Here is a 26480-nt window from a genome sequence, read left to right as displayed (position 1 = left end):
AACACTTACTCAAGTCGAAACAACCTCTCGGAATCTTGGAAAATAATAAGGCTCCCGACCTTTTCATTTTTAACTTGACGTCAGAATCGTTATCAAATTAGGGGCCAAATATGTCGTGTTAATGTATAAACATATATTAATACCCGTATTTGCACATCAATCATTGTTTTCCTCAAATCTAACTTTCAACAGCTATATTTTACTGATCCTCTTCGGAGCATCAACGTTGTTTTTGTGCTGTTGTTAGAAAATTCCGACTTTCCGAGCTAAAATCACGTGAAAACACTGACGTCTTAAGAACGACTTTCCAACTTGGAGACTCGGATCACCCGAGCAGCACCTGAATGCAGCAAAACGAGCAGAATGTGAAGCATGGCCGGTGAAGGCGAAAAGAAGCCAGTGCTGGAAATGGTTAGTATCAACATGTCTTGTACTTTTCCCACGTGGCATAGAGCTTCATAGCTACGCTATTATAAAGTATGTTTGTAAGGAACATGTTCAGCTGGAAACCTTTTTTGACCGTTTCTCAAAATCCTTATGTGGGCAACATTAGCTACTGAAGCTATCAAAACACCACCACGTGAAATCTAAAGCTGAAGTTTTTGTTGCAGTCTGCTTTATATACGTGCACACTGCGTGGTTTTATGTAAAGCAAGGGTAAACAGCTTCTGAAACGTTATTTAACTTACCTACTTTTAATTTATCTTGGTTGAATAGCTGACGGGATTTCCCACATGGGGGCAGCAGCACTCAAACAGACACGAACCTGACCTCAGTGCTGCTCAATATGTCAGATAACTATTTCTCTCCAACTAACCACCCTCGAGGTCTCTTTTTTTAAAGTTTAAAGTAAGAGTTGGATTTGACGTGTGGTGTATTAATAACAGTCTGTTTTATGTTTCAGGTCCAGGCCGATGGTGCTGATGAAGGCTGTGTGACATTTGTACTGCATGATGAAGACCATACACTGGGCAACTCCCTCAGATATATGATCATGAAGACGTCAGTTGTGTTTTGTTCTTCATCTTGAGTAGACTTTTTAAATATCTATTTCTTTGATAACCTTCTGAGTCTTAATCAAGTCCTAAGCTATGCTCATTGTTTTCTTTCTAGTCTGTTGTGGTCTACTGGGATCAGTTGATATTGGAAAAGTTGTAATAACACTAAAACACCTCCACCCAATTGAAGGAAAACATTGATGATAATCTCCATTGTTGCTATTATCTGTGTGTTTCCCATCAGTGTGGATGTGGATTTCTGTGGCTACACCATCACTCATCCCTCTGAGAGCAAGATCAACTTTCGCATTCAGACACGAGGTGAGAGACGCCCTGTAACTCAAAGAATCTTTTCTTTTTCTCTTCTTGCATTCCAGACTAGTTTATCTGTGTGTTCATTCAGTGGACAGCAAGAGAGTAAACAGTTTGTAGTTATAAAACAGAGGAAACATGTTGATTGGAGTCTGATGCATTCAATTTGTCCACTTAACCAAACAAAAAGAGCTGGGGCTTTGGGGTTAGCGAGGTAACTTCAGGGTTAATCTTGGGTTTTCGGTCCGATGAGGGTCGTTCACTTCTGACCTGGGTCACTGCAGGAACTGACACTGCACATCTAGAACCTCCGGAGCAGGTTATGTTGGAGATAAAAGATCGTCCTGTGAAAATCTCTGGTCAGAGCTGCAGCTGAAATATAACTCCTCAGACTGTGATACACGCCACTCTTTAAAGTGGCGAGTATCACAGTCTTTATTATAATCAGTTTGTAGGTGAACTAACGATGGAACAAATACTCGCTGATGTTTCTTTTTTGTCATTTTACACAGCATTTGTTGCATTTACTAACACGTCCGTAGTAAATGAAGAGCTGGAATCCCCCCCCCGATGCCATGGGGGGGGGATTCCATAAACATAGCTAAAGAAAGCCAAGCTCACCTGAAAAGGTCAGACTGAAACTAACACCATCTCCTAATTAAGCCTCCGTTCATTAGTCTGGGCTGACTCGAGACAGGCTTGCATTGTCTCGCTTTGTGCACACACCCGAGGTTTAAAAGGTACAACAGTGTCTGAATGGAGGTGGTGCACATTTACATTGAGTCTGTGCATATTTTAAGATGTCACTGTGGTAATATCCAACAAGAGGCTGTGTCTTTAAAACTAATTAGTGGAAAGTATTTAGGTTGTTAATAAGCCTTACTAATGTTTGTGTCAAATGTCAAACTCCACGATGAAATCAATTTTGCTGTCATAATAAATATAAGGAGATAGCAAGAGGCAGGAATAATAGTGGTTTTCTTTTTTTATTTAAATTCTATTTCAATTTTAAGTTTATTAAATTCTCTCACTTTCGACTGCTGTAGGCCTACATCATGATTTACCTGTCTCTATTGTTTCACCAGCCAATCACATCCAGCATAGTTAAGTTTATTTGTGTATGGTTAGCACGTTGTGTGTGTCCGCCTGAGCTAATGCTCTACACGTTGTTTTGCGACTCGGATGCTCCCGGGCTGTCTCTGTTGACGGCCCTTATTGTTTGGCGTACTACCTTTATGGCTACCATGCGGCCCGAGGACAGTCATGATCTCTGTCCCTCCTGCTTGGGGCTTGAATATTTCGAGGAGGGCCTGTCTCAGACTTCTTGCATGAACTGCAGTTACATGCCTCGGATAATGAGGTCTGATCGACAGGCAGAAGTGGAGGAACTCCTGGGGGGGGGGCGGGTGAGCTCCCCAGGGTGTTTATCTCCTCCTCACTGAACTCGAAGCGTCGAGCAGCTGAGATTGGGGGTGCCTCTGACCCAAAGAGGGCCACGGAGTCCAAGCTTGCATCTCGGGTGGACCAGCTTTCAGCAGACCTTAATCAGATGAAGGCTGCTTTTTCCCGGACCCCAACTGGTAGACGATATCAGAGGAGCGGCGCCTGATAACTGAAGGCTCTACCTCCCATAGTACTTTTAGAGACTGTAGGTACCACGAGCAGGCCTGCATTCTGGGAGCGTGATGTTCTCGATGGGTAGTATGGTACAATTAACTCTTTAAGATTGGATGGAGCCTGACTGTTTAGAGCTTTGTAAGTGAGAGGAAGGCTTTTAAATTCTATTCTAGATTTTATAGGGAGCCAGTGGAGAGAAGCCAATACAGGAGTAATGTGGTCACTTTTCCTAGTTCTAGTCAGAACACGAGCTGAACGTTTTGGACTAAAGGGTCTTTAGAGATTTACCATAGCACCCTGCTAAAATAGAATTACAGTAATCCAACCTGGAGGTAACACATTAATGAACTAGTTTTTCAGCATCATTTTGCGACAGGATCTGCCTAATCTTAGAGATATGAGGTGAAAATGAACTGTCCTGAGAGTTACAGGACGTATCCTTGTCAAAAAGAACTCCTAAATTCTTAACTGTGTTACGTGTTAGTGTTACCACTAAGGGCCGTTATATCATCAGAGAAAGTCTCTCTAAGGTTCTTAGGTCCACTCACAAACTTTAGTCTTGTCTGTTTAGCAAGAAAAAGTTTCTGGTCATCCAAGTCCTGATGTCTTTCAGACAGGCTTCTACTTTATGTAGCTGGTTGGTGTCTTCTAGCTTCATTGATATGTAGAGCTGAGTATCGTCTGTATAACAATGACAATTTATGCAGTCCTTCCTCATAATACTACCTCGAGGAAGCATATATAACGTAAAGAGAATCGGTCCAAGCACTGATCCTTGAGGCACTCCATGGCTAACTTTGGTGTGCATAGAGGACTGATTATTAACATGCACAAACTGAGATCTGTCTGATGAATAGGATCTAAACCATCGACCACCAACCACAACGTTTGTGTGGGTGGATCTGGTTTACAAGACGGGGACTGCAAAATATAAAATAAAACCGATCAAAGGGACGCGTAGTAAAGTCTGTCGGCACATCAGAGAACTAGGCAGCTACTTCACCGACTTTGTGATTTATTTTGAGTCATTGTAGTCGGATATCTGCTGGATTTCACGCTGATAGAAGGCCGTCCACGTGGTGTACCCGAGCTCGTGCTCGTGCATAAACTGTACCATGTCGAGGCATACCTACCAAACGTGCCAGGGCCGAGGAAGTGAGCCCTCACTGGTTAAACAAACTGGATGTTACGTTGAAGCGTGCTTGGGCATGGTAAGGATTACCTTCTTTGAGTACGCCATTAGTGGAGAAGACTTATTCTGACGATTATTTACACTCAAATCTGCATTGTTTTCAAACGACACTGTATGTTGAGCTTGGTTATACTGTGCTTTTTCCAGGCTTTTTGATTAGTGAGTGAGAGGAAATGAATCCGTCTTGTGATTAGAAATGTTAGAAAACAATGAAGAGACGTGAAGGTGCTGTCTGTTTCAGGGGGACTTCCAGCCACGGAGCCGCTGAGGAGGGGCCTGAACGAGCTCAATGATGTCTGTCAACATGTCCTCAACACCTTTCAGGTAAGCCTGTGCGTCTGTCTGAGCCTCTTTCTCAGCTTCCCAGCAGGAAACAATGTTTCTTGCTGGAGCTCGGAATCAAACTCCCAACCCTCTGGTTGAGAGATCGTCCGTCCTGTGTGTTTTTAACCACCTTCCAAAATAATGTTTTATGAAACCAACGCATGCATTTTGGCCTGGTTATCTTCACCATTTAACAGTGTGAAGAAGTCAATCATCCCAAAATAAGGATGTGTATTTGAGGGATTCATCCATGTGTCTCAGTGTTTGGATTACTTTCATTACACAGGTCACATCGAGGAACACATTCTAACCCAGATTTTACCAGTTCACAGACGTTGTATGAAGTTCTCATTTCCATTTGATTCATAACCAAAGTGGAGCTTATCCTCGGCAGTAGTGAAAGCCGGAGAAGGGAGCAGGACTCCTTTGTCAGCAGTCTGCAACTTCTTCCACGCCGAAGGGTCTCATATCCTGTGAGCTTGAAATGCAAGCAAACACAACTTCCACACATTGACGGATATGATTTTCAGGCAGGATACAGGCAGAACTTAGGATCCTCTGCTTGGCTCACTAATGAAACACTATGCTGACAGAAACATCAGCCAGCACTGATTTAAAACTCCCAACACAGTCACAACTCAACCTCTGACTTTGTGTTTGTTTTTCATTTTGTTCCAGGCAAGAGTTAATGAATTCAAAGATGGGCTGGAGCAACCCATGGAATGAAGAGCATGACGTCTGTGTGCTAGTGAAGCTGACAAGAAGCAGTTTCTAAAAACAAATTGAAATGTGTATGCAGATTTGTTTTCTTTTGTCTGTCTTCTAGTTAGAGAAGGAAATCAAATTCCCTCCTGAGTGTTTGTACAGTTTTTGTATGATGTCAAATTGATGATTCATTGTTGTGCATGATAAATGTCTATCAGTCCTGTGCTGATCATTCCCAGATTTTTGGAAAAAAAATAGACGTTTGAGACCTGAAACTAAGCCAACAACAGTTTTCATTTCCTTCTTTTTTTTAAATTCATGGAAAGACTTCCAGAGAACAGCGCTCACACATTATTACCATAACAAGGATGTGCAAATCTGAAGTGATGACTCGACGACCAAATTGCTTTCGTCTGTGTTTTGAGGCTGTGTTGGAGGTGTAAAGGAAAACCAGTCCTTATGAACAGAGGAATGTGTCGAGATAGACTTCATGAAGGGGCAGGAAGACGGAGAGGAAAGCTGAGCGAAGTCGAGGTTGAATAAATGAAGTCAAGGTTATTCGGGGCCACTGGTCTTTCTCTGGCAGTCACATGTTTATGCTCGGCCACATGCACAGGTACAGGTAACATAATTTTGCAAAAACAGCTTTTAGCACGACTCCTATTTAACGTGACTTTTATGGGGAGTGGCAGCCAATCAAGAGCGCAAGATCTGGAAAATGTTTTTATATGATAGAATCTGAGATTTAACTTTTTAAAACATTTGAAATAGGAAAAGTTTAACTTTGACATAAATCTCTCAAAGCAAAGGAAAACAGAAACAGAAAAATATGAATGACCTTCGCACAGCAATATCTTTCCAAAGTAAACTTTATCTTAAACCAGCCACCATGGCAGTGTCTTGTTGAGAATTTATTCTATCTAATAAAAAAAACACCACAGGGGAGCTCACCACTTGAATACTGTGTAGTGAATGATTTATCCACAGTGGCACACACACTGAAGCCTCACTGTCGTTAACCACAAATAATGGTTTTAGCACTGCGCCATCATGACTGATGTGTTCGTTTTCCAGTTGTCACTCAGCCATAGAGCTCAGAGTTCATTTGCTCACAAGAAATTTAATTTAGAACACGTGACCTAAAATTTTGGGTTCACCAGGTCAACGGTTAAATTCTCCAAACCAAAATCTATTAGCTAGCTTACTTCTTCAGATTTCTCTGTGTGTACCTGAACAGTTGTCATCCATGCATTTTTGCTTTATGGTTCAAATTCCAGTAGTGTTCTGAGGGTTGTAGTTAAACTACATTAAGGTTTACTGAAGCAGATATGAAGTTTTATTTTCATCCCATATGGACAAAGTGTCTCGTCCAATCTCCTGCTACTGAGTTTTCACTGAAGTTTGGCTCACTGAAGTTTTGCCACATAAATGTTGATACAAGCTCTTTCAGTCAGTTGAATCTGACCCAGTGACATGCATTAAAAATAATCATATATATGGTGCTTTCATTTTCATTGGTGCTTCATAAAAATCTGTCAGTTACAAAATGAGACAGTTTAATAACCCGTGGAAAATTCCTCACAGGAAGTTTAATGCAGCCTGAATTTCACCCCACCGTTATACTACTGTGCTTAACTAGTGCAGCCAGTTCTGGGAGGTCTGTGAGACATCAAGAAAAAGAAAACGGACCAAACCATTTTCTGCATCTGAGCTCATGGCTTCTAACAACAGTAAACCTGAAAACCCACAAGTACCTCTGACGCAAATGGATAACGTTGAGTCGACGCGCATTACTAGGTTAGCTTTTTCCAAGAAACCTTTTTACTGGGTGAAAGAAACAGGTCTACTTCAAATCTGTCACATGGGGTTTTGCAAAAGATCTTTCCTGATAGTTGATCAGCAGTTATCTCCATGAACTGGCTTCTGGGAACTGGCCCCTGAAACTAATGCAGTTTAAACAATCATCTCAAACAGGAAAACACTTTTAAAAAAAATTAAGGTCGTATGACATGTTTTCTTTGGACCGTCTTTCCATGAAATGAGATGCTAACCTTAGAGAAATGTAGTAGAGTTATGGCATGTATCATCATGTTTAACCTCTGTGAACAGAACATTTTTAGGTTCACTGCTGTCAACAGTTGCACACCACAGCTGATTTTAAAGGATTAGTTGAGGTATTTTTAAGATACATGTTCAAGTCATCTTATCTCTCGATCAAGAAGGAGGCACACACTGAAGCTTAGATGAAAATGAGCCTGCATGGCTAAATCTGGTACATTTGTGACTTTGTTGCTTTTGTTAAATTAATGTGCGTTTTCCATTTTAAATTAAAAAAAAAATCACAAATCACAGTCCCACATTAACCGTTAACCACATAATGGCTAGCACTGCGCCATTATGATTAATGTTTTTCGTCTTCCAGTTGTCACTCAGCCATAGAGCTCAGAGTTTGTTTGCTCATAATCAATCAATCAATCAATCAATCTTTATTTATATAGCGTCAATTCATAACAGTCGTTATCTCAAGACACTTTACAAAATCCCCCCCCCCTCATAACAATGACTAACTGTTTGATATAACACCTACGATAATGCAATAGTGTAACACTGATTTAGAGTCTGTTGGGGCCCTAGGAAAGAATCAGTTGGGGCGTCCTCTAACCCGTATTATTACAATTATGTTTGCCAGATGACACTTACTCCTCTTCCTCTTTCTTTCTCTCATATAGACGGCTAATCCCTCTTCTGTGATGAGCTGTCACTCATTTGTCTTCAGTGACTTCAGTGGCCCCCTACTTGGGGCCCCAAGCATTTGCCTGCCTTGCTTGTTGACAAGCAGCACCTCTGTCCACAGTCACCACTTTACCTTTTTAGTATGTCTTTAGAGGGAAGCCACACAGACATCAGTGAGAAGATGAAAACTCCACACAGAAGCGACCTGCTCGCCTGCAGATTCAAAACAGGATCCGTCTTGCTGTGAGGTGACTGCGCTTACGAACACATCACCCTGCCACCAACTTCTACTTTTGTCAGTAATTATGACAATACATTTTAGTGACCAGAAACAATCCTAATTACAGCTGTAGCTTAAACAAAATAATGCTTTAATATCACATTTACAACCATAGCTTGTTGGTTCCTTCTTACAGACAGGCATAAGGCATCTCACATCATCCAGTACACAGTTGCTTTAACATGGAGGAAATCAGCTTAATGACGACATAGGTTTATTTATATACAGAATAATTTCTCCAAATATCTGTATGTGAATGCAGCGTCTATAGATGATATTCTGATATTGTTGTGTTTTAGAGCTGTTTTTAGTAGTCTCGATTTTTTATTTGTAAAAGCTCTTGGTTTCAAGCAGGACACAGTCTGAGAGGAAAACCTGAAGAATCTGAACACAACGGCTTAGGTAAGTCAGGAACCAAATTTGCCACCATGTGGCTTCAAAAGAGGAAACCTGTACCCATTCACTTAAACATTATACAGAATTTTCTTCCCATTGACATACTCTGTGCTGATTTTCACATTCTCTCAGATTGTAGTAGGCTCAGACACATCATGGATCTCCCAATGCTACATCTTTAAATAACAACAAAAGTTAGGCCTGACAGATTTTTAGGGCTGAAACCGATATGAGGGATAGAAAGATATGCCAATATATTGTCCAATAGCATTGAGCTCTATGTTCTCTCTGTAGAGATAGATAGATACATTTATTGCGTTGATCTCCCAAATGCAGGTATCAACCATTGTGATAGATAAATAAGGAATACAAGATGGTCAGTGATAATAATTGTTATAATCCATGAAGCATGCTCGGCCAGAAAGATACTCAAACTGAATGCTATTTGACTGGTGAATGAATCGAATAATATCGGCGCATACATGCGTTAAAATTGGCTGATAGCCCTCGATAGCCCTCGTCGTTAAATATGCTTATATCGCCTGATATAACTGGCTGGCCGAATAATCGGTCGGGCTCAAGACAATATATGAAAGATAATTATGTGTGAGTATAACAAGATTTGTCCCCAGTAAGAGACCATTAAGCACTCATAGGTTACTCAAGTTACTGACATCTTCACCTTCAGTGTTTTCACTCCTCATATGGCATTTTTCATTCAATAAAATCACTTCCTCGAAAATGCCGCTCAGGCACGTGTCACTTCGAGAACTTTTATTACATTCAAAGCATAAAAAGGATATACCTAAATAATTTTTATAACCAGTAAGTAAAAAACTCCACTAAAATATCAGTTCTTAAAAACAACCAGCTGTACAGGATTTATGTCCTTCCTTTCTTGAAGCTTTTAAATGGATCAACTTTATAAAATGTTTTCCTGAAGCAGCTGTAAGAAGTCATTTGGAGTAATTTCCTGCCACAGGAACATCTTTGTAACAGGACCAGGAGTGACGGAGGTGAAATGTTTGGAATCATAAATAGATACCTCATGTGGGGAGTAAACAGGCTCAAGTGTTTCGTGATATTTTCTTAGAAAAATAGAAGCAATACTGTCAAAAGTGTTTGGTTTTTTTTAGTGTTGGAGACCTTTTCCAAAGTGGAAACCATCTTTAACAGCATAAGCAATGCAAAAATAATAAGGTTTCATAGTGACCTTTTCTTTGTAGCATGATGGGAATCATCTGGTATCGCTCAGCTCTCTTAGACAACAGCTGCCCTCCATGTGACCACTCAGAGCAGCCATAATTTCAAGATAACAGATGTTCAATGTTTGACTCTCCCCATGGCTGTTAGACACACTGGGGCCCATTTTACTCTGGTATGATGTCACCAGTTACTAGAGGGAGCTCAGAGACATCATGCAGTAATTAATCAGCTAATAACCAGTTGAACATAGGTTTCCCTCTGTTTCCTTGTGATATATGGAGAACCCATAAATGAAAACTAAGAATAGATATGAACATAGGTTTACATGTGAATAATCCTGTACATATATTTACATGTGGCTTGAATAAACATTCATTTGATGAGAGACTTTTACTTCTCTCCATGAGCTTAGTGCCAGAACACAAACATTTGGCTTTTATTTTGTTTGTTTTTTCAGTAAGTATTACAGCCTGAACTGTTAAAGTCCTGCTATTTCATTCATCAGTTTGAATTGATCCAGTCTTTTTTTAACCAGTACGTCCTCCAGAAGTGACTTCTACAGTACATCGCTCCATATTACCCTCGTCTTCAGGATCGGTCAGGCAGTGTCATGGCTGTTTTCCCATTTCAGAAACTGCTAAGAACAGTTAATTCTTATTTAGTGTATTTGGCAGAAGATCAAGTGTGATATTTGCATCAGTGTTTTTATGAAGAGCTTGTGTATTTTTGACTGGAGCGGGAGCTGGAGCGGTCTAGTCCATTTCCGTTACAGGAGCCCTTCCAGCGTCCCCCTGAACCCGGTCCATCAAGAGGAGATGTTCTGTAGCACCAGCAGCACAGGCAGGTCTGCAGACAAGCACACATGCACACAATAAATGGCCTTTGTTTACTGCCGTAATAAACAAGGATGGACTCTTATTACCAGTTTGTGTCCTCTTACCTGGAAGCAGTTTTTAAACTTCTGGCTGACAAAGTAGAGGGCAATCGGGTTAATGCAAGAGTTAAGGGAGGCCATGTTGATGCCAATGTAATCCATCACTAGCAGGAAGCTGACAGGGAAAGGAGCAAAGTTAGGGGTGAAGACTGCAGGAAGCTGTAGAGCAGAGAACAATGGGTCCTCATGAAGTTTGTGGTTTATTGTGTCGCTTACTGTTTCTGTGTGCCTACCTGAGCAGTTCACAGCGGTTGGGGTCATTTTCGTCATAGATTGTTTTCTTCAGAATTCGGCTGAGATGAAGGGGCAGCCAGCAGAGAGCAAAAATCAACACCAAGCAGAACACTGTCTTTGCTACTTCCCTCCGCTGCACACAAAAAGACAAGGATTAATGTCACTAACTGCTGCAGTGTCATTGTGCCCATTACACTGAAGCGCAGCCTCAGTCATTCACAAATACCTGTTTCATGTGGTCATTGAGTGCGATGCGCATGCCTTTTTTGCGGCTGAGCATTTCACAGGACATGAGTGTGTAAAAGATCCCTGTGCAGGCTAGTGGGAGGCAGAAGTAGAAGCCAAACAGCCACCAATCTTTGACATCCTGGTAGAACTGGAAAAAATAAAGAAAAAAGTACAAAACAATATGACTATATTTGAAGTTTCCTAAAAATATATCTGTTGGATTGATCCTGTCAACATTGTTAGAGCTTAAAGTGATGCTGTGGATTTTCGAGGGCTTTTGCCTCAAAAAGCTTAAAGAAGTCTCAGAGCTCCCAAAATCATGACAGTGAAGTTTCTTGCCAACAATCTGAGTCTCATTCTAGATTTGATCATGCCTATAAACCCCTCCAGTTCACCCTTTGTGATGTCATTACGGGAACATTTATAAAGGGCCTGTTTGAGCACATATTTTCTAAAAAGTGTAACAGGCAAAAGAAAGAGAAGGTAGACTTATTGAACTAAGACTAAGCCAACCTTTAGTTATTGTCCATCATAACACCAACACGTCTTTTTTACATAACACAAGCAGCGAGGTGTGTTTCATATCAGTCTGATACATGGGAGGACTTTTAAACCTTCATTTTGTCAGAACTTTACATTTGTGTTTCATTACTGTTTCCAATGTGTAACCTACACCACAAAGCAAATGTTATAATCAGTATACTGTATATATAGTAGTAGTATATATATTTATACACACACACACACACACACATACGAGGGGGTTTCAGACTTGATCTAGCACACAATCTCATACTCTATATATGCTGGTAAGTCATTCACTGAGGGTCAGGATTGTTTGTACAGAAGAAGAAGAAGTACTTTTGCAATGCTAAATTAGCTTTTGAGTAATTCAAGGACATTTAGAGAATCATCATCTCGAGCTTGTCTTGTTGCTAACAATATCAGGCCAAAAGTGCTATTCACCAGTTTCAAATAACAAATTACAGTTACATAAACTGTTTGTCTGTTGTCTGTTTCCGTAGCATGGATTTGAGAAAGATTCATGTTGAGATGATTAAGACCGTTTATCAATTATTGGCCCAACTTGACAAGGAACACAACATATCCTGATTAAATACAAAACACAGTTAAAAGGAACATCTTTGCAAACTTGGCTTTGACAAAGAGATCTAAATTAGAGTGCAGGATATTTTCACCACATGAGAAAACAATAACATAACAAGCAGCCTCTATCAAACATGTTGATTTGATAAATTGCTGCAGTGTGTCCAAGCTACAGTTATACTGATCATATTCCCCAGGAAGGAACGTGGAGTATGCAGTTGTTTGATTTGATTAATCTCTTAGTCATTCCTCAGGCTAAGTCAAATCTACTTTTCACATTCTTTGTGCTGTTTTTCTTCCATTATTCTTAAAGTGATAATCTATTGATCTGCTTTCTGTCAGGATTATGAATGGAAATCACTCCAGGACATTTACTTGGATAATTCTATTAAAGGATAAATGTGTGACTTTTTGATCCAGTAGATGTCGCCCTTGATCTCCAGCACCAGCCCAAAACTCGAGCTGCAACAGCATTGTTGTTTTAGCAGGCTAATGTTAGCAATCTTTGGTTAACTCACTGACTCATATTGCACAGAAACTGACAGGAAATGACGTGACATCAACATTAGCAGTATGTTATTCTTCTTTTCTCTAGTCCTTGACTAAGCCAGCTTTATATGGAGGGCCATCCTGTCCATGTAAACAGGATGTAAACACAGCTCTGACAACAGTACAGACAGTGGGACTCAAGCTTCTCACTCATTGTCGACAGTCATGACTCAGAAACATTAACAGAGGAGATACTTGATTTCTGTGTAAACGTCCCACTTTTTCCCATTAAAGAGATAAATACTGACCTGCTGCTCTGAAGGTGAAGCCTACTGATTAAAGTATTCCTGTGACCTCTCCTCAAGCGCAAACAAGGTGGAAGAGCTTTCGTTTATTTAAAGAGCTGATAAAATAAAACAGTACTTGATGTATATACCTCACCACGTAGAACAATATATTGTTGATTATAGTGTTGTCTTTGCTAAACAACTACATTATTGTTAAATAATACAACACTGACTCTGCTGCATTACGTACAATTTTGCTTTTTGCTACCAACAGAATATTTGGCTCATTCCTCCTTTTTCTTTTTATTTATATGAAGTGCCTTTACTAGTAAAATATTAGAAACTTGTGGTATTATTATTTTACTTAATAGCACTTCTATGCGTCCTCCATCACTGTTAAAGGGTTACATTCTTATCAAGCAACTACCTTCATGAAGCTCGTCTGTTGTGGAGGCAACATGCACACACGCAGCTTGTTGCCTCTGTACGGTATCTCCAGCATGTCGAATGCCAGCGCCTCGGGGACAGCCAGCATCACAGCCACCAGCCAGATCAGAGTCACCTCCACTGCTTTCCACAGAGGGATCCCCATGCCCTTCACCCTGCTCCATGATGTTACTGCATGGTAACTATGCAGGCACAGACAAATGCATTAGTTTTTAGGCTTTATATTTGTCATGTGTATAGAGTGTGTGTTCACTTACCGGTCAATACTGAGAGCGCACAAGCTGAGGACAGTGATTCCAACTGAAGCTTTCTGGATGAACGGGAACAACTTGCAGATGTACACGCCAAAGGGCCAGTCCTCAGCTATTAGCTGCAGGGGAAAATGAAGCTGCAGGTCATTTGCAATGAGAGCCGTTTAAGACACGTTAGCTGTTAAGCAACATGAAAAGACCTCTTTGAGATTCTTTTATTATCACTGCAGCAACTTCAGCCCAAAATCATCAGCCCTTTGTTCTTCCACAATGCGTCAGCCCTTTTCCTGGAGGTTTAAAAATCAGTTCAGGATCAGAACAGTGTCTTCAACAACAAGACTAGAACCTCATTTCATCTTTAGCGCTTAGTGCTTGTCTGCCACTCATGAAAATGTACCATTTTATTATCCACGAGAGCTTCACTATAAATCACAATGTTATCATTATCACAAAATGAGCGTTCATGAACATCTATCTTATGACTCTTGTTATGGTCTTGTTCATGAGTGATGATTTGGTGCACCGTGAGATTGAGAGACAGAATACTGCGCTTGCTGCCATCGTGACCCGACTATATAAAAAGCATAAGAGGATGAATGTATGGACAAACGTATAACAAAAAAAATCTATTTATTCCCAAAAATGAAAACAAGAAGTTAAATTTAAAGCAGCAATTTTTATTTATTTATTTAACCTTTATTTATCCAGGAAAGTCCCATTGAGGTTAAAAACCTCTTTTTCAAGGGAGTCCTGCAGAAATGTATTCAGCACCTGTTGGATAGAGGCCCAGGTATTATGACCACGTTTAACAGCATGTTGATGCAGTCAGATGAAAATCAAGCTAGGATCTTGCAACCCTCAGATTAATTGGTGGTAATTTAGTATGTATTGTTTCAAACCTGGAGAGCAGATAGAGACTATGAGTTATAACTTCTATGTAGTCTTTAATATTTGTGTACTAACTGCTCTTAATTTCCCAATCAAAATATGAAACATGGCACTTTTTTGCACATCATGCAGGGTTAATATGTGAATGTGAACATGTACCATGTTTATCCAGTGGGATTCTTTGTGTTGTTCATATCACAATTTATATTGAAGAAAAATGAAGAAAATATAATGCAATGTCCGTTTTTCCAGTATCGTGCAGTCCTCTTATCATCACCATCATTTTCTGATTGACAAAACCATGCCTGTCGTCAAATTAGCAGATGCTGTTCCTCATTGTATTACATTATTATCCTGTAAATCTCTTTATCTCATTGTGTTTTCCATTACAATTTGGGGTTTTCACAGAAATCTTAAATTATGTTTTTAAACAAGGGAAATAAAATCAGAGTGACTAATGCTCAGATGGCTCATGATAAAATGAAGCACAACAGTCCAGCTGAACTCAATAAGATTTGGTAAACTAGGCCAGTTTCACACATAACGAGTTGTGTGGTTACAGTTTGAGATTCAGGTTTTTGATTGGTGGTTCTTAAATCCAAGCCTGCTGCATGTTCTCATTTCTTTCTCTCACTTGCAAGGCAATTTTGGAAAACAATGACAAAATTGTTTCTTAAGTGCTTGGGCTCAAGCTGCCCATGACTTACGGCTAACACCTTCATTTGATATATTTTTGGTATGAATGATCCCTTGTGGTAAAGGTGGGACAGTCTTTACTGCCAAAGGAAATGAAGAAAACCAGAGAACATACCAAATGAAGGGACTACCCACAGAAAAAAACGTGTTAAATACCACAGCTAACCACAAAGGCTGCGCCAAGAAACGAGTAATAAACAGCCCTATCAGAGTACATGATAATACAATGCAGGCAAAGTCATTGAGATTCAAGTCACAATGAATGACAGTCAAAAAGAGGAGTGTCTAACTGAAGTCACAGATTGAAATGTAATAATTTAAGTTCTATTTTTGCCTAATGAATGAATGTTGTTCGATGAATGTAAGTATGAAATTGTTTTCCTCTGTTTTAAAAAGTTGTCTGTCTTTGACATGCAGATGTCATCACAACTCAGACACATCAAACACCAAAAAAATCACACACTCACCTTAAACACATTGATGGGGATGGCGATGATAATATAAAGAAGGTCCCCAAGAGCCAGGCTGCCAATCAGGACATTTGGTCCGTTCCTCATACACTTGTTCTTATATATGATCCTGAGTAGCGAAGAGTTTCCGATGATCCCCACCACAAAGATCAGGCAAGACACAATGGTGTTCACATACTTGAAGGCGTGCTTGATCTCTGTGGGCTTTATGCACATGGGAGGGAAAGACCCCCTTGGCCGGGATGGCTGAAGGGGTGGTAGTTGGACGGAGGCGTTGTTCTTAGAGGGTTCGGAAGCCTCTGGGCTGCTCTGGGAGTCCCGGATAAAGCGGGAGGCTTCGATCTCAGCGACAACCAGCAGACACAGCAGAGCGACGGCCCTCATCTTCGCACTCACACAGCAAGATGTTCTCTCACTCAAAGGCACAGACAATCTCAGGATCACACTTAAAGGCACTCACACACACATGTTCGCACAAACATCTATACACAGGGCCTTGTCCAAGCGTTTTTACCCTGCAGAGAGAGAGAGAGCGAGAGAGAAGGAACCATCACATGGCACGCTAACACAAAAACATACAAGAAAGTGTATCTCACAAACTGCAGGATGGATAAGCAAGACTTTTTTGTTCTGTGACCACTAGGTCAAAGTTTTTACTTTTCCTGTTCAATATCTTAAAATCTTCACAACTGAATCACACAATATCTTGTTTGAACAATCAGGATTTCCCTTTGTGTTCCCTCAAGCAACACTACTGTGTTTTGAGTAAAAAGTCCAGGTATGGGCACACAAAGGCCTTTTTCCCACTGCCTGCCATGGATGTCAGACCTAACAGAGATTTGGTCATATGTCCGGTTGGGAGACATGTGATACAGGTCACTCGATACTCTTTTATATCTTCTTTCATGCTGCAGCTGTGAGCAGACTCCATATGCACTCCATCAGGGTCCCAGCAGGAGCCGTGGAGATGTTGGAGGGTTATTTTCCTGGTGGACAAAAATACAACCACTTCTCTTTGGATTGTTCCAAAACCTGAACTTCTCCAAAGATGTGGACTAACAAGAATGTACTCTTCTCTTCGCAATGATTGTAGCTGCTTTTTGTTTAATAAGTGCGAATTGTGAGCTCAAATCAGACAGACAGACAGACAGACAGACAGACAGACAGACAGACAGACAGACAGACAGACAGACAGACAGACAGACAGACAGACAGACAGACAGACAGCTTATGATGATGATGATGATGATGATGATGATGATAATAAAGAGATACAGAGAACCAGCAGAAGTTGGTGATGAAAGACAAAGAAGAAAAAAAGAGGGATGGGCAGAAGTTGAGAAGTAAACTGTGCAGACTTTGATCATCAAAAAAACTAGTTAACTTAAACATTTTGTAATTTTTAGAACAATCTAATAAAAAAACAAAACAAATGCAGTTCAAGTTTTCTCCAACACTAATCATCGGATGTTTAATGGTAGCAGGTATACATCCTCTGTGAGGCATTGGTCTCACATTTTCAGGTATTAAAACATGTATTTGAATATAAATGCGTTGCCCACAGTGACTAACATGGCATGAAAATAGTGGATAGTATTCAAAAACTCCTTTGTCTTCACATCACAGCAAATTGTATTAAACTAGATATCAGAACACATCAGGTCTCTGCTGGATCACTGTGTGCTAAAATGAAACACAATGAATGAAAACATACGCTTTTTGTCCAAAAATATGTAACAGTTTATGACAAAAATGAAATTATATGAAGCACCCTTAGTCATGAGTTAGTTTTGAACATCAATCTATTCTAATATTCCTGTTGCAATACTTCTGGTGTAAATCTATCTTAACGAGTTGGAAATAAAACCCTTTAGTAAATGTGTGCGCCTCCATTAACAGCTTTGATGGATTGTAATGACAACACATGTGTTTGTGTGGCCGTCAAAACAAGTCGTTCCTCTCTTGTGCCATCATCAGGATTCACTTTGTATTGTGCAAAACGTCGACCTCAGTACGTGGGGGTCGCACGCTTTCTCATGAAGCGAACATATAAATGTTGAAGTGGAAAGGCAGTTGAAGAACTGAAGAACTAGTTTGCCATATAATTTGACTTTATTAATAAAAAAAAGTGAGGAGGTGAAATGAAGTGGGAGAGAAAAGAGCAGTGGACTGTGAAACAGACAATTGGTGACGACCGAGGTTAGATCAGGAAAAGCACTTGTGTGTGTTTCTGTATGTGTGTCTGTGATTGTGTTAATGACTCTCCCAGGAGAGTCAAGCTAGTCCCTCAGCCTCTCGAGAGTCATGTGTACTCCTAAGAATGCCCCGGAGCATCTCTCGGGATAAATGGGCTTATTGATGAGGGCGGCAAAATCTGTAGAGACATACTGACAGGTCGCACATTTACACACAGACACACACATTGTCTTCATTTCAGAGTGGATGTGCAAACCTCCTTGAAACTTTCAAATGCAAAATCTATCTATCTATCTATAAAAAAATATATATAAAAAAAATAAATGACACTACAGCTGCATACAATTGCACACATGCAATGATTTTAACATCTGCTTCTGGTTCATAAAGACATTGGCTTGTTCTGTTCACACACACAAAGAAACTAAATTACACGGATGGACTCACAGACATGTCACATGAATCCATTTTGAAAGATCTGGCCATGGTCCATATGCTCTGTCTGTCATATGAATCATGTCTTTGTGTTGGATAACATGGTAGGTACCCTATTAGTCCGTGTTAGAGCAGGACTGACTGATCTGAGTGGAAAGCTTATTTTTAATTAGGCTGATCCTTTAAATCTAATATTTTTTTCCTTTGGAAACCACCTGCAACCTTTAGCTCTGCTGGCTTCACATCTTACGAAGAAGGATGTGGAAAATTGGCAACAGAAAGAGACACAATGAGAGGGATACTAGCTGGTCAGAAAATGTGTTTGCTTGTAAAAGAAGAAGATAGGAAGGGCAAAAAGGGTGTTAAAGTAAAAAAAAAAAAACGAAAAAAAAAAACGCTTTCTTTTACAGAATTCAGGATTGCATTGAAGAAGACTGATCATAAAGGAAAGATTACTGCTCCAGTTTGAGGAAAAAAGGTAGAATAGAGTAAAGTTAGAGGAAGGCAATGGCAGAAAGGAGGAAAGAGGGAAAGCTGAAGTATAACAACGGAGAGGGCAGGAGTCATGAGATGACCTGAAACCAGATGAGAGGCGATACAAAAATGAAGATAACAGGAAGTCATGGGGAGTGTGGAGAACTTGCAAGGCAAATGGATTCAATTTAATGGAACAATTGAGAAAATAAATAGATTTTTATCCATTATGACTCAACTTCACAACAAAATCGCCAAGAATTTACAATATAAAGCTTATTTATGAGCCTGACCCTGATAAATAGATTTATTAATTATCATGTTAAGTTGGCGCCAAAACATTTGGACAAGACTTCAAGACCACATGGTTGTTCTGTAGTAAATAATAAATATATTTATGTGACACATACTGAGCTGGCATTTGTTGGACAGTATAACCAGCAGAATGCACTGAAATATCTATCTATCTATCTATCTATCTATCTATCTATCTATCTATCTATCTATCTATCTATCTATCTATCTATCCATTGCGTAAGTGGAGTTTTACTTTTTCAGCTGCTTGAGGTGGAGCTTATTTGAACTTTAGGAAAAATACAAGCTGAGTTTCAGCTCCACAGCACCTAAATACACACATGTGACAGTTAAAGTTTATAGACTTATTTTTCATTCTTTGTTAAGGTGTAAAAAACTACTTTTTTTTGCCAGTTCTCTGGAGTTTAAGTGGGTGGCATTATCATGCCAATAAATCCTGTACAAGGGGAGTGAGAGAGCCTGTGAACTGCAGAACTCCAATCTCTGGATTAAAACGTTTTTGTTTGGATAGATATCGTCCATCAAGTGCCAGGTTTTAACCTTCAGAGAGCTGCAAGAGACCAACGCAAATCTGCACATATCTGCAGGCCATGATACCAGAGAGTTCAAACTCTGTGACTGATAAGATGAATACATCAGCAATGTCAGACTGTGATGCTGCAATAGAGCAGGACTACTCTCTGCAATAAGTGAATCCCCATAAAAACTGAATTTGTGTGGAAAACGACCTTCAACAAGTTGATAACGTGAGACTATTACTGTATGTCAACATAAAGGAACAATAATGGTTTGTGCACTTAATGAAAGTGAGAAAGGAAATTGTTCAAGCAAACATGGACAGATGATAGATAGATAGATAGATAGATAGATAGATAGATAGATAGATAGATAGATAGATAGATAGATAGATAGATAGATAGATAGATAAATAGATAGATAGATAGATAGATAGATAGATAGATAGAATAAAAGTTTTTTCTCCAGTAGTTTAACCCTTATACTTATTTCTTCTCAAATGGCAGACAATGGTACCACTCCTTGAAAAGATAACTTCTACAACAATTAAAGTCTTTACTTGCTGAAAATGAACTTCTGAATTCAAACCTACCTCGCCGCACAAATATCACGAGGTCACAGCCAAAGACTCGATGAATAATCCGTGTGTTGTTCCTGTTGTTTTCGGAATAATCACGACTTTCTTTTAAAAGCTGTATCGTTGAAAAGTTCAGTGTGCAGCGTTTCCCCGCTGTGCTTCAGGGTCCTCGGCTCCCTCCTTCGGTTGCTCTTACTCACAAGAGGGACGGTTGAGGCTTTTATACGCACGAGCCGGGAGGCTGCAGAGGCAACCAATCATATTTTCACCACCAGCATCTTTCCCTCTTTCCGTCAGAACGCGGCTAACTAAACGCGCACGGATTTGAAGAGAGGTGAGAGTGTGTTGTAAAACTTCAATGGGACACAAGTGCTGTCATGTGAAGGATTCAGCCTCCAGCCTTCTCTAAACTCTAATCTAATCATTGATAGACTCAGATCACCTCCAACAATAAGATCTCTCTGTGGTATTTTTTAACAAACAAACAAACAAACAAACAAAAAACATGTTAATGTTGATGGCCTTTTGCTTCTTTTGTTTGTGGATGTTTTTAATTTTATTATTAATTTTTAGACATTGCTGATTATCATGTTTGTTTGTCATATTATATTGTGAGACTGATTTAAATATGTAACATATGTAATATGTATATGTAACATATTTGTAACATATAACATATATGTAACATATTTAAAAGCTGCAGCTCACTTATTGTCACACAAACAGATGATGTCTGCTTGCTTGTTTATGTGTGCATGTTATTCTCTGAGATGGTCTTTTCCAATATCACTTGGTTATTAAATTTGAACTAAAATGCAGAAATCAACATTTACAGTATTTACTTAATTAGATAAACAAAATATGTCAACAAACAGACTCATAAGGTTTCTGTTACCAGTTTGTGTGTGACAAACAAATGCACACACAACCAATCAATGGCACATGCAATTGCACATTCAAACTGAGACACCACACACACATACACACGTGCATGCCACATGCACACACACACACACACACACCTACACACACACTAACATACATGCACACACAGCACAAAACAAAGGTCCTTTCTGTGGCGTTTAATGACATCCATCCCCTGCTCTATTTTGGGAGCTGACTATTCTGGTGCATCATTATTGTCATTAGCACAGTCTCATATCATTAAACCATTAACAGACATTATCACCATTATACACAGGGTTACACACATCACGTCTTACCAACAAAACACTGCATTCCTCGCACCTGTGTTTATGTGTGTGTGTGTGTGTGTGTGTGTGTGTGCATGTGTGTGTGGAGGGAGGATGTGTTGTTGTCCCTGTTGCGATGTTGCCTAAGTGACCTTGACAGAGGGACGCGGTTGAATATAGTTACTCTAAACCTCATCCTGATTTGTAAACATTCTTCATCCTCTTTTACAGGAAACAAGCTGACTTGGAACTTCCCGGTATGCGCTGAAGTTTTTTTATCAGTTCAGAGTTGAACAAACTAAAAGCTGATAGAAAGAGGCGAAGTAAAAATCATCGGTAAGTTCAACCATGTCTTTGAACTGAGCGAGTTGTTGCATAGAAAGGCAGGGCTCCATCTTTAAATGTCCAGAGGGAAAAACCTGTCAAATACTTTGGAGAGACCGTTATCTTTGCATCTAATTCATACAGTTGGTGTCCTTAAACTTCTTAAAGCCTTCATTGTGGTTGTGTAAAATATTAGCATTTTTGTTGTGATATTTGTGAAAAGGCCTCACATTATCCGAATTTTCTGTCAATTAGTTTCTTTCCCTGGGACTTATAGAGCTAATTTTGCTTCAAGCCAAACAACACACAATTCACCATTTTCCCAGTTTTGCTGGGACAAATCAGCGTATTATGATTTTCAAACAAGACACTGTTTAAGATACAGAAAAATGTTTCATCAGTAAAAAACAGTAAGAACTCAAGCAATGTTTAGTTTCATTGTATTCATCACAATGTCACACAAGCTGCATGTTTACACCAAAATGGAAATGTTAAACATTAAGTACTTCCATTTACACTTTTTCCAACAAATGTTTCCTTTGATGTTTGAAAGAAGTTAACCTTTGGGTTGATCGGAAGTCATTCACACAGCACATTGTGGGGCGTCAAATGATCCGCCACTTGATGCTTGAAAGTTCAAGAAAAATTCCCCAGGTTTTATTTACTGAAAGATGACAACAACAACAACAACAATAAGAAACAAAGAACATTGCACATTAACATTTACCTGGCACCATCTCAAGTCATGGCCTTTCTTTGTTCTGGTGTCCTTGATGTTTGTGAAAAACACACATCCCCAAACACACACACACCCCAAAACATGCTACATGAAATAAATCATAGACAGATGAATAAACAAGACAGTCAGAAACTTTAAATATGGAACAATGAGCACATCTTTTTGGGTAGCTAATCTAAGCAAAGAATCGTGAAGTCCTTTCAACATAGGAGAGATTGAACAAATCAGTCCTCAACTGACGCCCCAGACTGGATATATCTAAAGATAAAGGTCTAAATTAAATCAATACATTTACTGAAACCTGGAAGATTAAATGTTTTTAAAAGCTTGGCTTTTCATCAAAGAGTGTGGCCATGGTCGGGGTTGAAGATTGATGTTTTGGAAATGTGCTGCTCAATCTTCCAGTTCCCTCCTCAACAAAAGTACTTTAACAACTCCCCCTACTGCTAACAGGGAAAGTGTTCAAGCTTATCTGCTCAGTTTTGGAGTCCTTGGAGATATAAACCATATCTGGCAACAAAGGCTTCCACAGTGACCTGATAAGGGACCAGGGGTGATTAAATAAACTGACCACACCATCAGCACTCCCTGCTTGCAACCCCTCAACCTCAACACACCTCCCTACAGCTTTCCCCGAACCCGCCTGCACTTTAACTCCTCCTCCTACCAAGCCCCTCCCCTACACACCACATCTTGCTCCAATCCATTGTCTTTCAACTGGCCAAATGAAGAAAAAATGGAAATGGCTTAATTTCAGAAAGGCTCCAGCTGGTTTCTAGAATCCTACAATCAGCAGGGCCAGATTAAAGTCTGCACATTTCCAATATGATCCTTAAGCTTTGGAGAGCACCAATGTTTTTGAAGACATAATGTGTGAAACCAGTGACAGACAACCCACACTAACGTCCTATCAGGAAGACACTGCAGAGGTAGGTCTCTGAGCATCTGCGCTCCAGGGTTGAAGACGCTGCCATTCATCTCCTGAACAAACATCAATATTGTGGGCACTTAGATTCTGCGAAATATCAGAGAAAGCAGATTCAAGCTGTTTTCACCACTCTGTTATCATCCTTCATGGAGCAGTAGCACCATGGCTGCAGACAGGAGGAGATCGGTTTATGTTGTTCGGATGAAATGTATTTTGCCAAACTTGATGCACAGCACTTTGGTTCGCCTTGGCTGTTATAAATATGCTATATAAATAAAGTTTACTTGACTTCACTTGAGACTCAACAAACTGGGGAAGGAGTCTAGCTGAGTTCTTGGTTGCCCTCTTGTTGGGAGACACAAGGATGATGCCAAAGCTCTCATCTCTCATGGCGATCATTTTAGCCGACTTTTGATGGCACAGTAACAGCACCGAGCGATAAAGAGCAGTACATGTACTAACAATTCTCCTCCAAATTATATGAAATTTACATTGTGGATGGACAAGGACATCTTTATTGTCAATTGTTCAACATGTGCTGGACATACAGAAAAATCGAAGAACGTTTCTCTCTGAGCCACGGTGTAAAGTTACAGTTGAAAGATTTTAAAGATAGATACAAAAATATAAAGGATAAAAATAAAAGTACAGATTTACAAAACTTTCAGGATTCAGTGCAAAGATAAGCAATTCCAATAAAACAACAGCAGCAACAACAAATGTGCATGGACTTGTATTAAGCGCAAGTACAAATATAAGGCACTAACTTAGCAAATGAAAATTATAAATATTTGTTTTGAGTCCTTTTGTTGTTAAAGTGACTGATGTGTTGCTGATGAGGAACAGTCTTTATAAAGTGGCATTCATTTAGAAGTGTCTGGTGCTTATTGGTTTCCAGTTCCAGTTCGGGCTGGGAGCCGAAAGAGACAGTGAGAGAGAGGAGACAGAGCGAGGAGGGGAGGAGAGGACTGCTCCAGGATGGGTGGTGAGGGTCAAAACAAGAGATCATCAGTAGAGTCACACACACACTTTTCACCACACACACACACACACACACACACACACACACACACACACACACACACACACACACACACACACACACACACACACACACACACACACACAGTAAAATACAATGGTACAGCCCTGCAGTTGTGGATGTCCTCTCTACTGGAAGCTGTAAGGTGTTTATACCTGATCCTATTCATGTTTTTCATACAAGGGCTCTTAAATAACAACATACTTAAGTAATAACATTTTAAATCCCCCAACATGTATAAATGCGTTGTGCTGTGTTATTTAAAGGGCATTACTATCCAGAGATCCTTTAACAACCACGGGACCAGTGAACATATAGCCTTGTCTCCTCTCCTCCTCTCATTTGCAACGAATACATGAACCAGCTCCCTGCACTGGATGGTAACAGTGCATCTTCAACATATTTCCTAAACCTGTGATTTTCTACTGTTAACTGTCGTATGACTGTAAGACAATGGTTTGTCATTGTTAGGTTTCTCGCTCTCTCTAATGTATAAATTAACATGAAGAAAATGGCGGAACAGACTGTAGATTATTTTACGATTAATTCCGGGGTCAGATAATCAACGCAACACAAACAGCTTGACAATAGCTGACAAAGCTTCCTGTTGAACAAACTTGCTTATGTGCTGTTGAAAGGCGCATCCCACAAATTCCTTTTGACTTTCGGTACATCTGTACAAGCTTTGAAGAAGACATTACCTTGACTCGTAAATGTCAATCATACATTTCATTCCTTACCAAGCCTTCTCAAACAACAGATACTTGGCATCCTTATATAGCCTAACTCTGCTTCAGTGAGATATTTTACCCACACATGATTGCAGTTACTCAAACCTAGAATTAGTTACTCTTAGATGGTATGCAGATTTACTGTCATCCTCCCTTCCACATGTGTAAAGGTAACTATGTAGATCTGTCTTCAAGCTCCACAGCTTACTTTATAATGGCACAAGAAATTGGATTAGTTGACTTTTAAAGTTTTAACACTAATGTTACAGTTCTTTTTAAAATGATGTTTGCTCCCGAAAAAGCACACAGTTTACTGTACGCACAGGCGCTGGTAGTCTTACGTTCTGGTAAAAAGTTTGGGAGCTCAAATAATGTAGTTGTGAATTAGTGTTAATCTCCAGAATTAAAGGGAGACTTTACCCATTGAAAGATGAATCTGTATTGACATTGTAGTTGGTGCCTTCTTGACCAAGAAAAGGCAGTAAATGTCTTTTTGGCTCTCAACTCTCAGAATGCACATCACTACAGGCCACTCCCCTGTAGCTACAGTGCTTTATTTACAGTCTCTGTCGACAACACATACCACCGCTGTTTCCTTTATAGATTCCTAGATTTTAGAGGGAATTGCCATCTTAGAAATTCCCGGTAGCAAACAGACTCTATGTGTCCATAACGAACAGTGGCAGCACTGACACCAGTTCACCCCAGCTCGAGCCGGCCCGGACTCTTTGTGCTCAACGCCGCCAGACACAAGCCCTACCTGTCGGCAGCAGCCGCCGCTCAAAATCCCCCTCATCCATATCAGTTTGATAGTACCACATCCTCTTTTGTCCATCCTTTTTTTGCCATTCCTAGCAAGATGGTGGTCTTTGCATTTCAGTTAGTGAGGTCCCACTAACATAGGTCTGTTGTTTGGTTGTGTTCCTGTCTTGAAGACACCGAAAAAGACTGTACCTTGATCATCTTAATCCTAAAGTTTAATGTCTGTGGTACACTATACTACCATTATTTATAGAATGCATCATGGGCAGATGGGTGGGTTCACAATGTACCTCTGCATACAGGAGCGCCTGACTCCAAAGGCAGTGAGAGCAAAGACTCTGATTGGTTTGATTCATGTTACAGTCAAAACACACCTTTGGATGATAAATGACTTAGTTTTAGACAGCAGATATAATCATGAGAACCAAGTATGCCTCTTTCCAAACACGGGCCG

At 39.9% G+C, this 26480-nt stretch overlaps 3 protein-coding genes across 3 annotated transcripts in view; 1 reads left to right on the top strand and 2 right to left on the bottom strand.

Annotated features, from left to right (window-relative positions):
• mtus1a (microtubule associated tumor suppressor 1a) overlaps nucleotides 1-18143 on the bottom strand; it is a 48449-nt gene extending 30306 nt beyond the window's left edge. The window contains exon 1 of the mRNA XM_079352239.1: nucleotides 18100-18143. Within this exon, the coding sequence (XP_079208365.1) occupies nucleotides 18100-18128 (29 nt within the window). The 5' untranslated portion in view covers nucleotides 18129-18143. The remainder of the gene's footprint in view (nucleotides 1-18099) is intronic.
• On the top strand, nucleotides 304-6098 carry polr1d (RNA polymerase I and III subunit D). Its single transcript, XM_079352260.1, has 5 exons — nucleotides 304-411; nucleotides 905-1002; nucleotides 1243-1319; nucleotides 4361-4443; nucleotides 5122-6098. Exons 1-5 carry the CDS (start codon nucleotides 373-375, stop codon nucleotides 5167-5169), a joined length of 345 nt encoding a protein of 114 aa, XP_079208386.1. The 5' UTR covers nucleotides 304-372; the 3' UTR covers nucleotides 5170-6098.
• LOC306829271 (endothelin receptor type B-like) lies at nucleotides 9317-20487 on the bottom strand. Its single transcript, XM_079352245.1, has 8 exons — nucleotides 20323-20487; nucleotides 15792-16309; nucleotides 13747-13859; nucleotides 13470-13671; nucleotides 11158-11307; nucleotides 10931-11064; nucleotides 10704-10812; nucleotides 9317-10609 (listed from the first exon to the last, which is right to left on the bottom strand). The coding sequence occupies exons 2-8, from the start codon at nucleotides 16176-16178 to the stop codon at nucleotides 10469-10471; spliced, it is 1236 nt and encodes a 411-aa protein (XP_079208371.1). The 5' UTR covers nucleotides 16179-16309; nucleotides 20323-20487; the 3' UTR covers nucleotides 9317-10468.
• Nucleotides 20488-26480: the final 5993 nt, after the last annotated feature.

This window comes from Symphodus melops (assembly GCF_947650265.1).
Source record: "Symphodus melops genome assembly, chromosome: 9".
NCBI lineage: Eukaryota > Metazoa > Chordata > Actinopteri > Labriformes > Labridae > Symphodus > Symphodus melops.
Note: the sequence above shows the minus strand (reverse complement) of the source record. Positions and strands in the feature narration are given on the sequence as shown.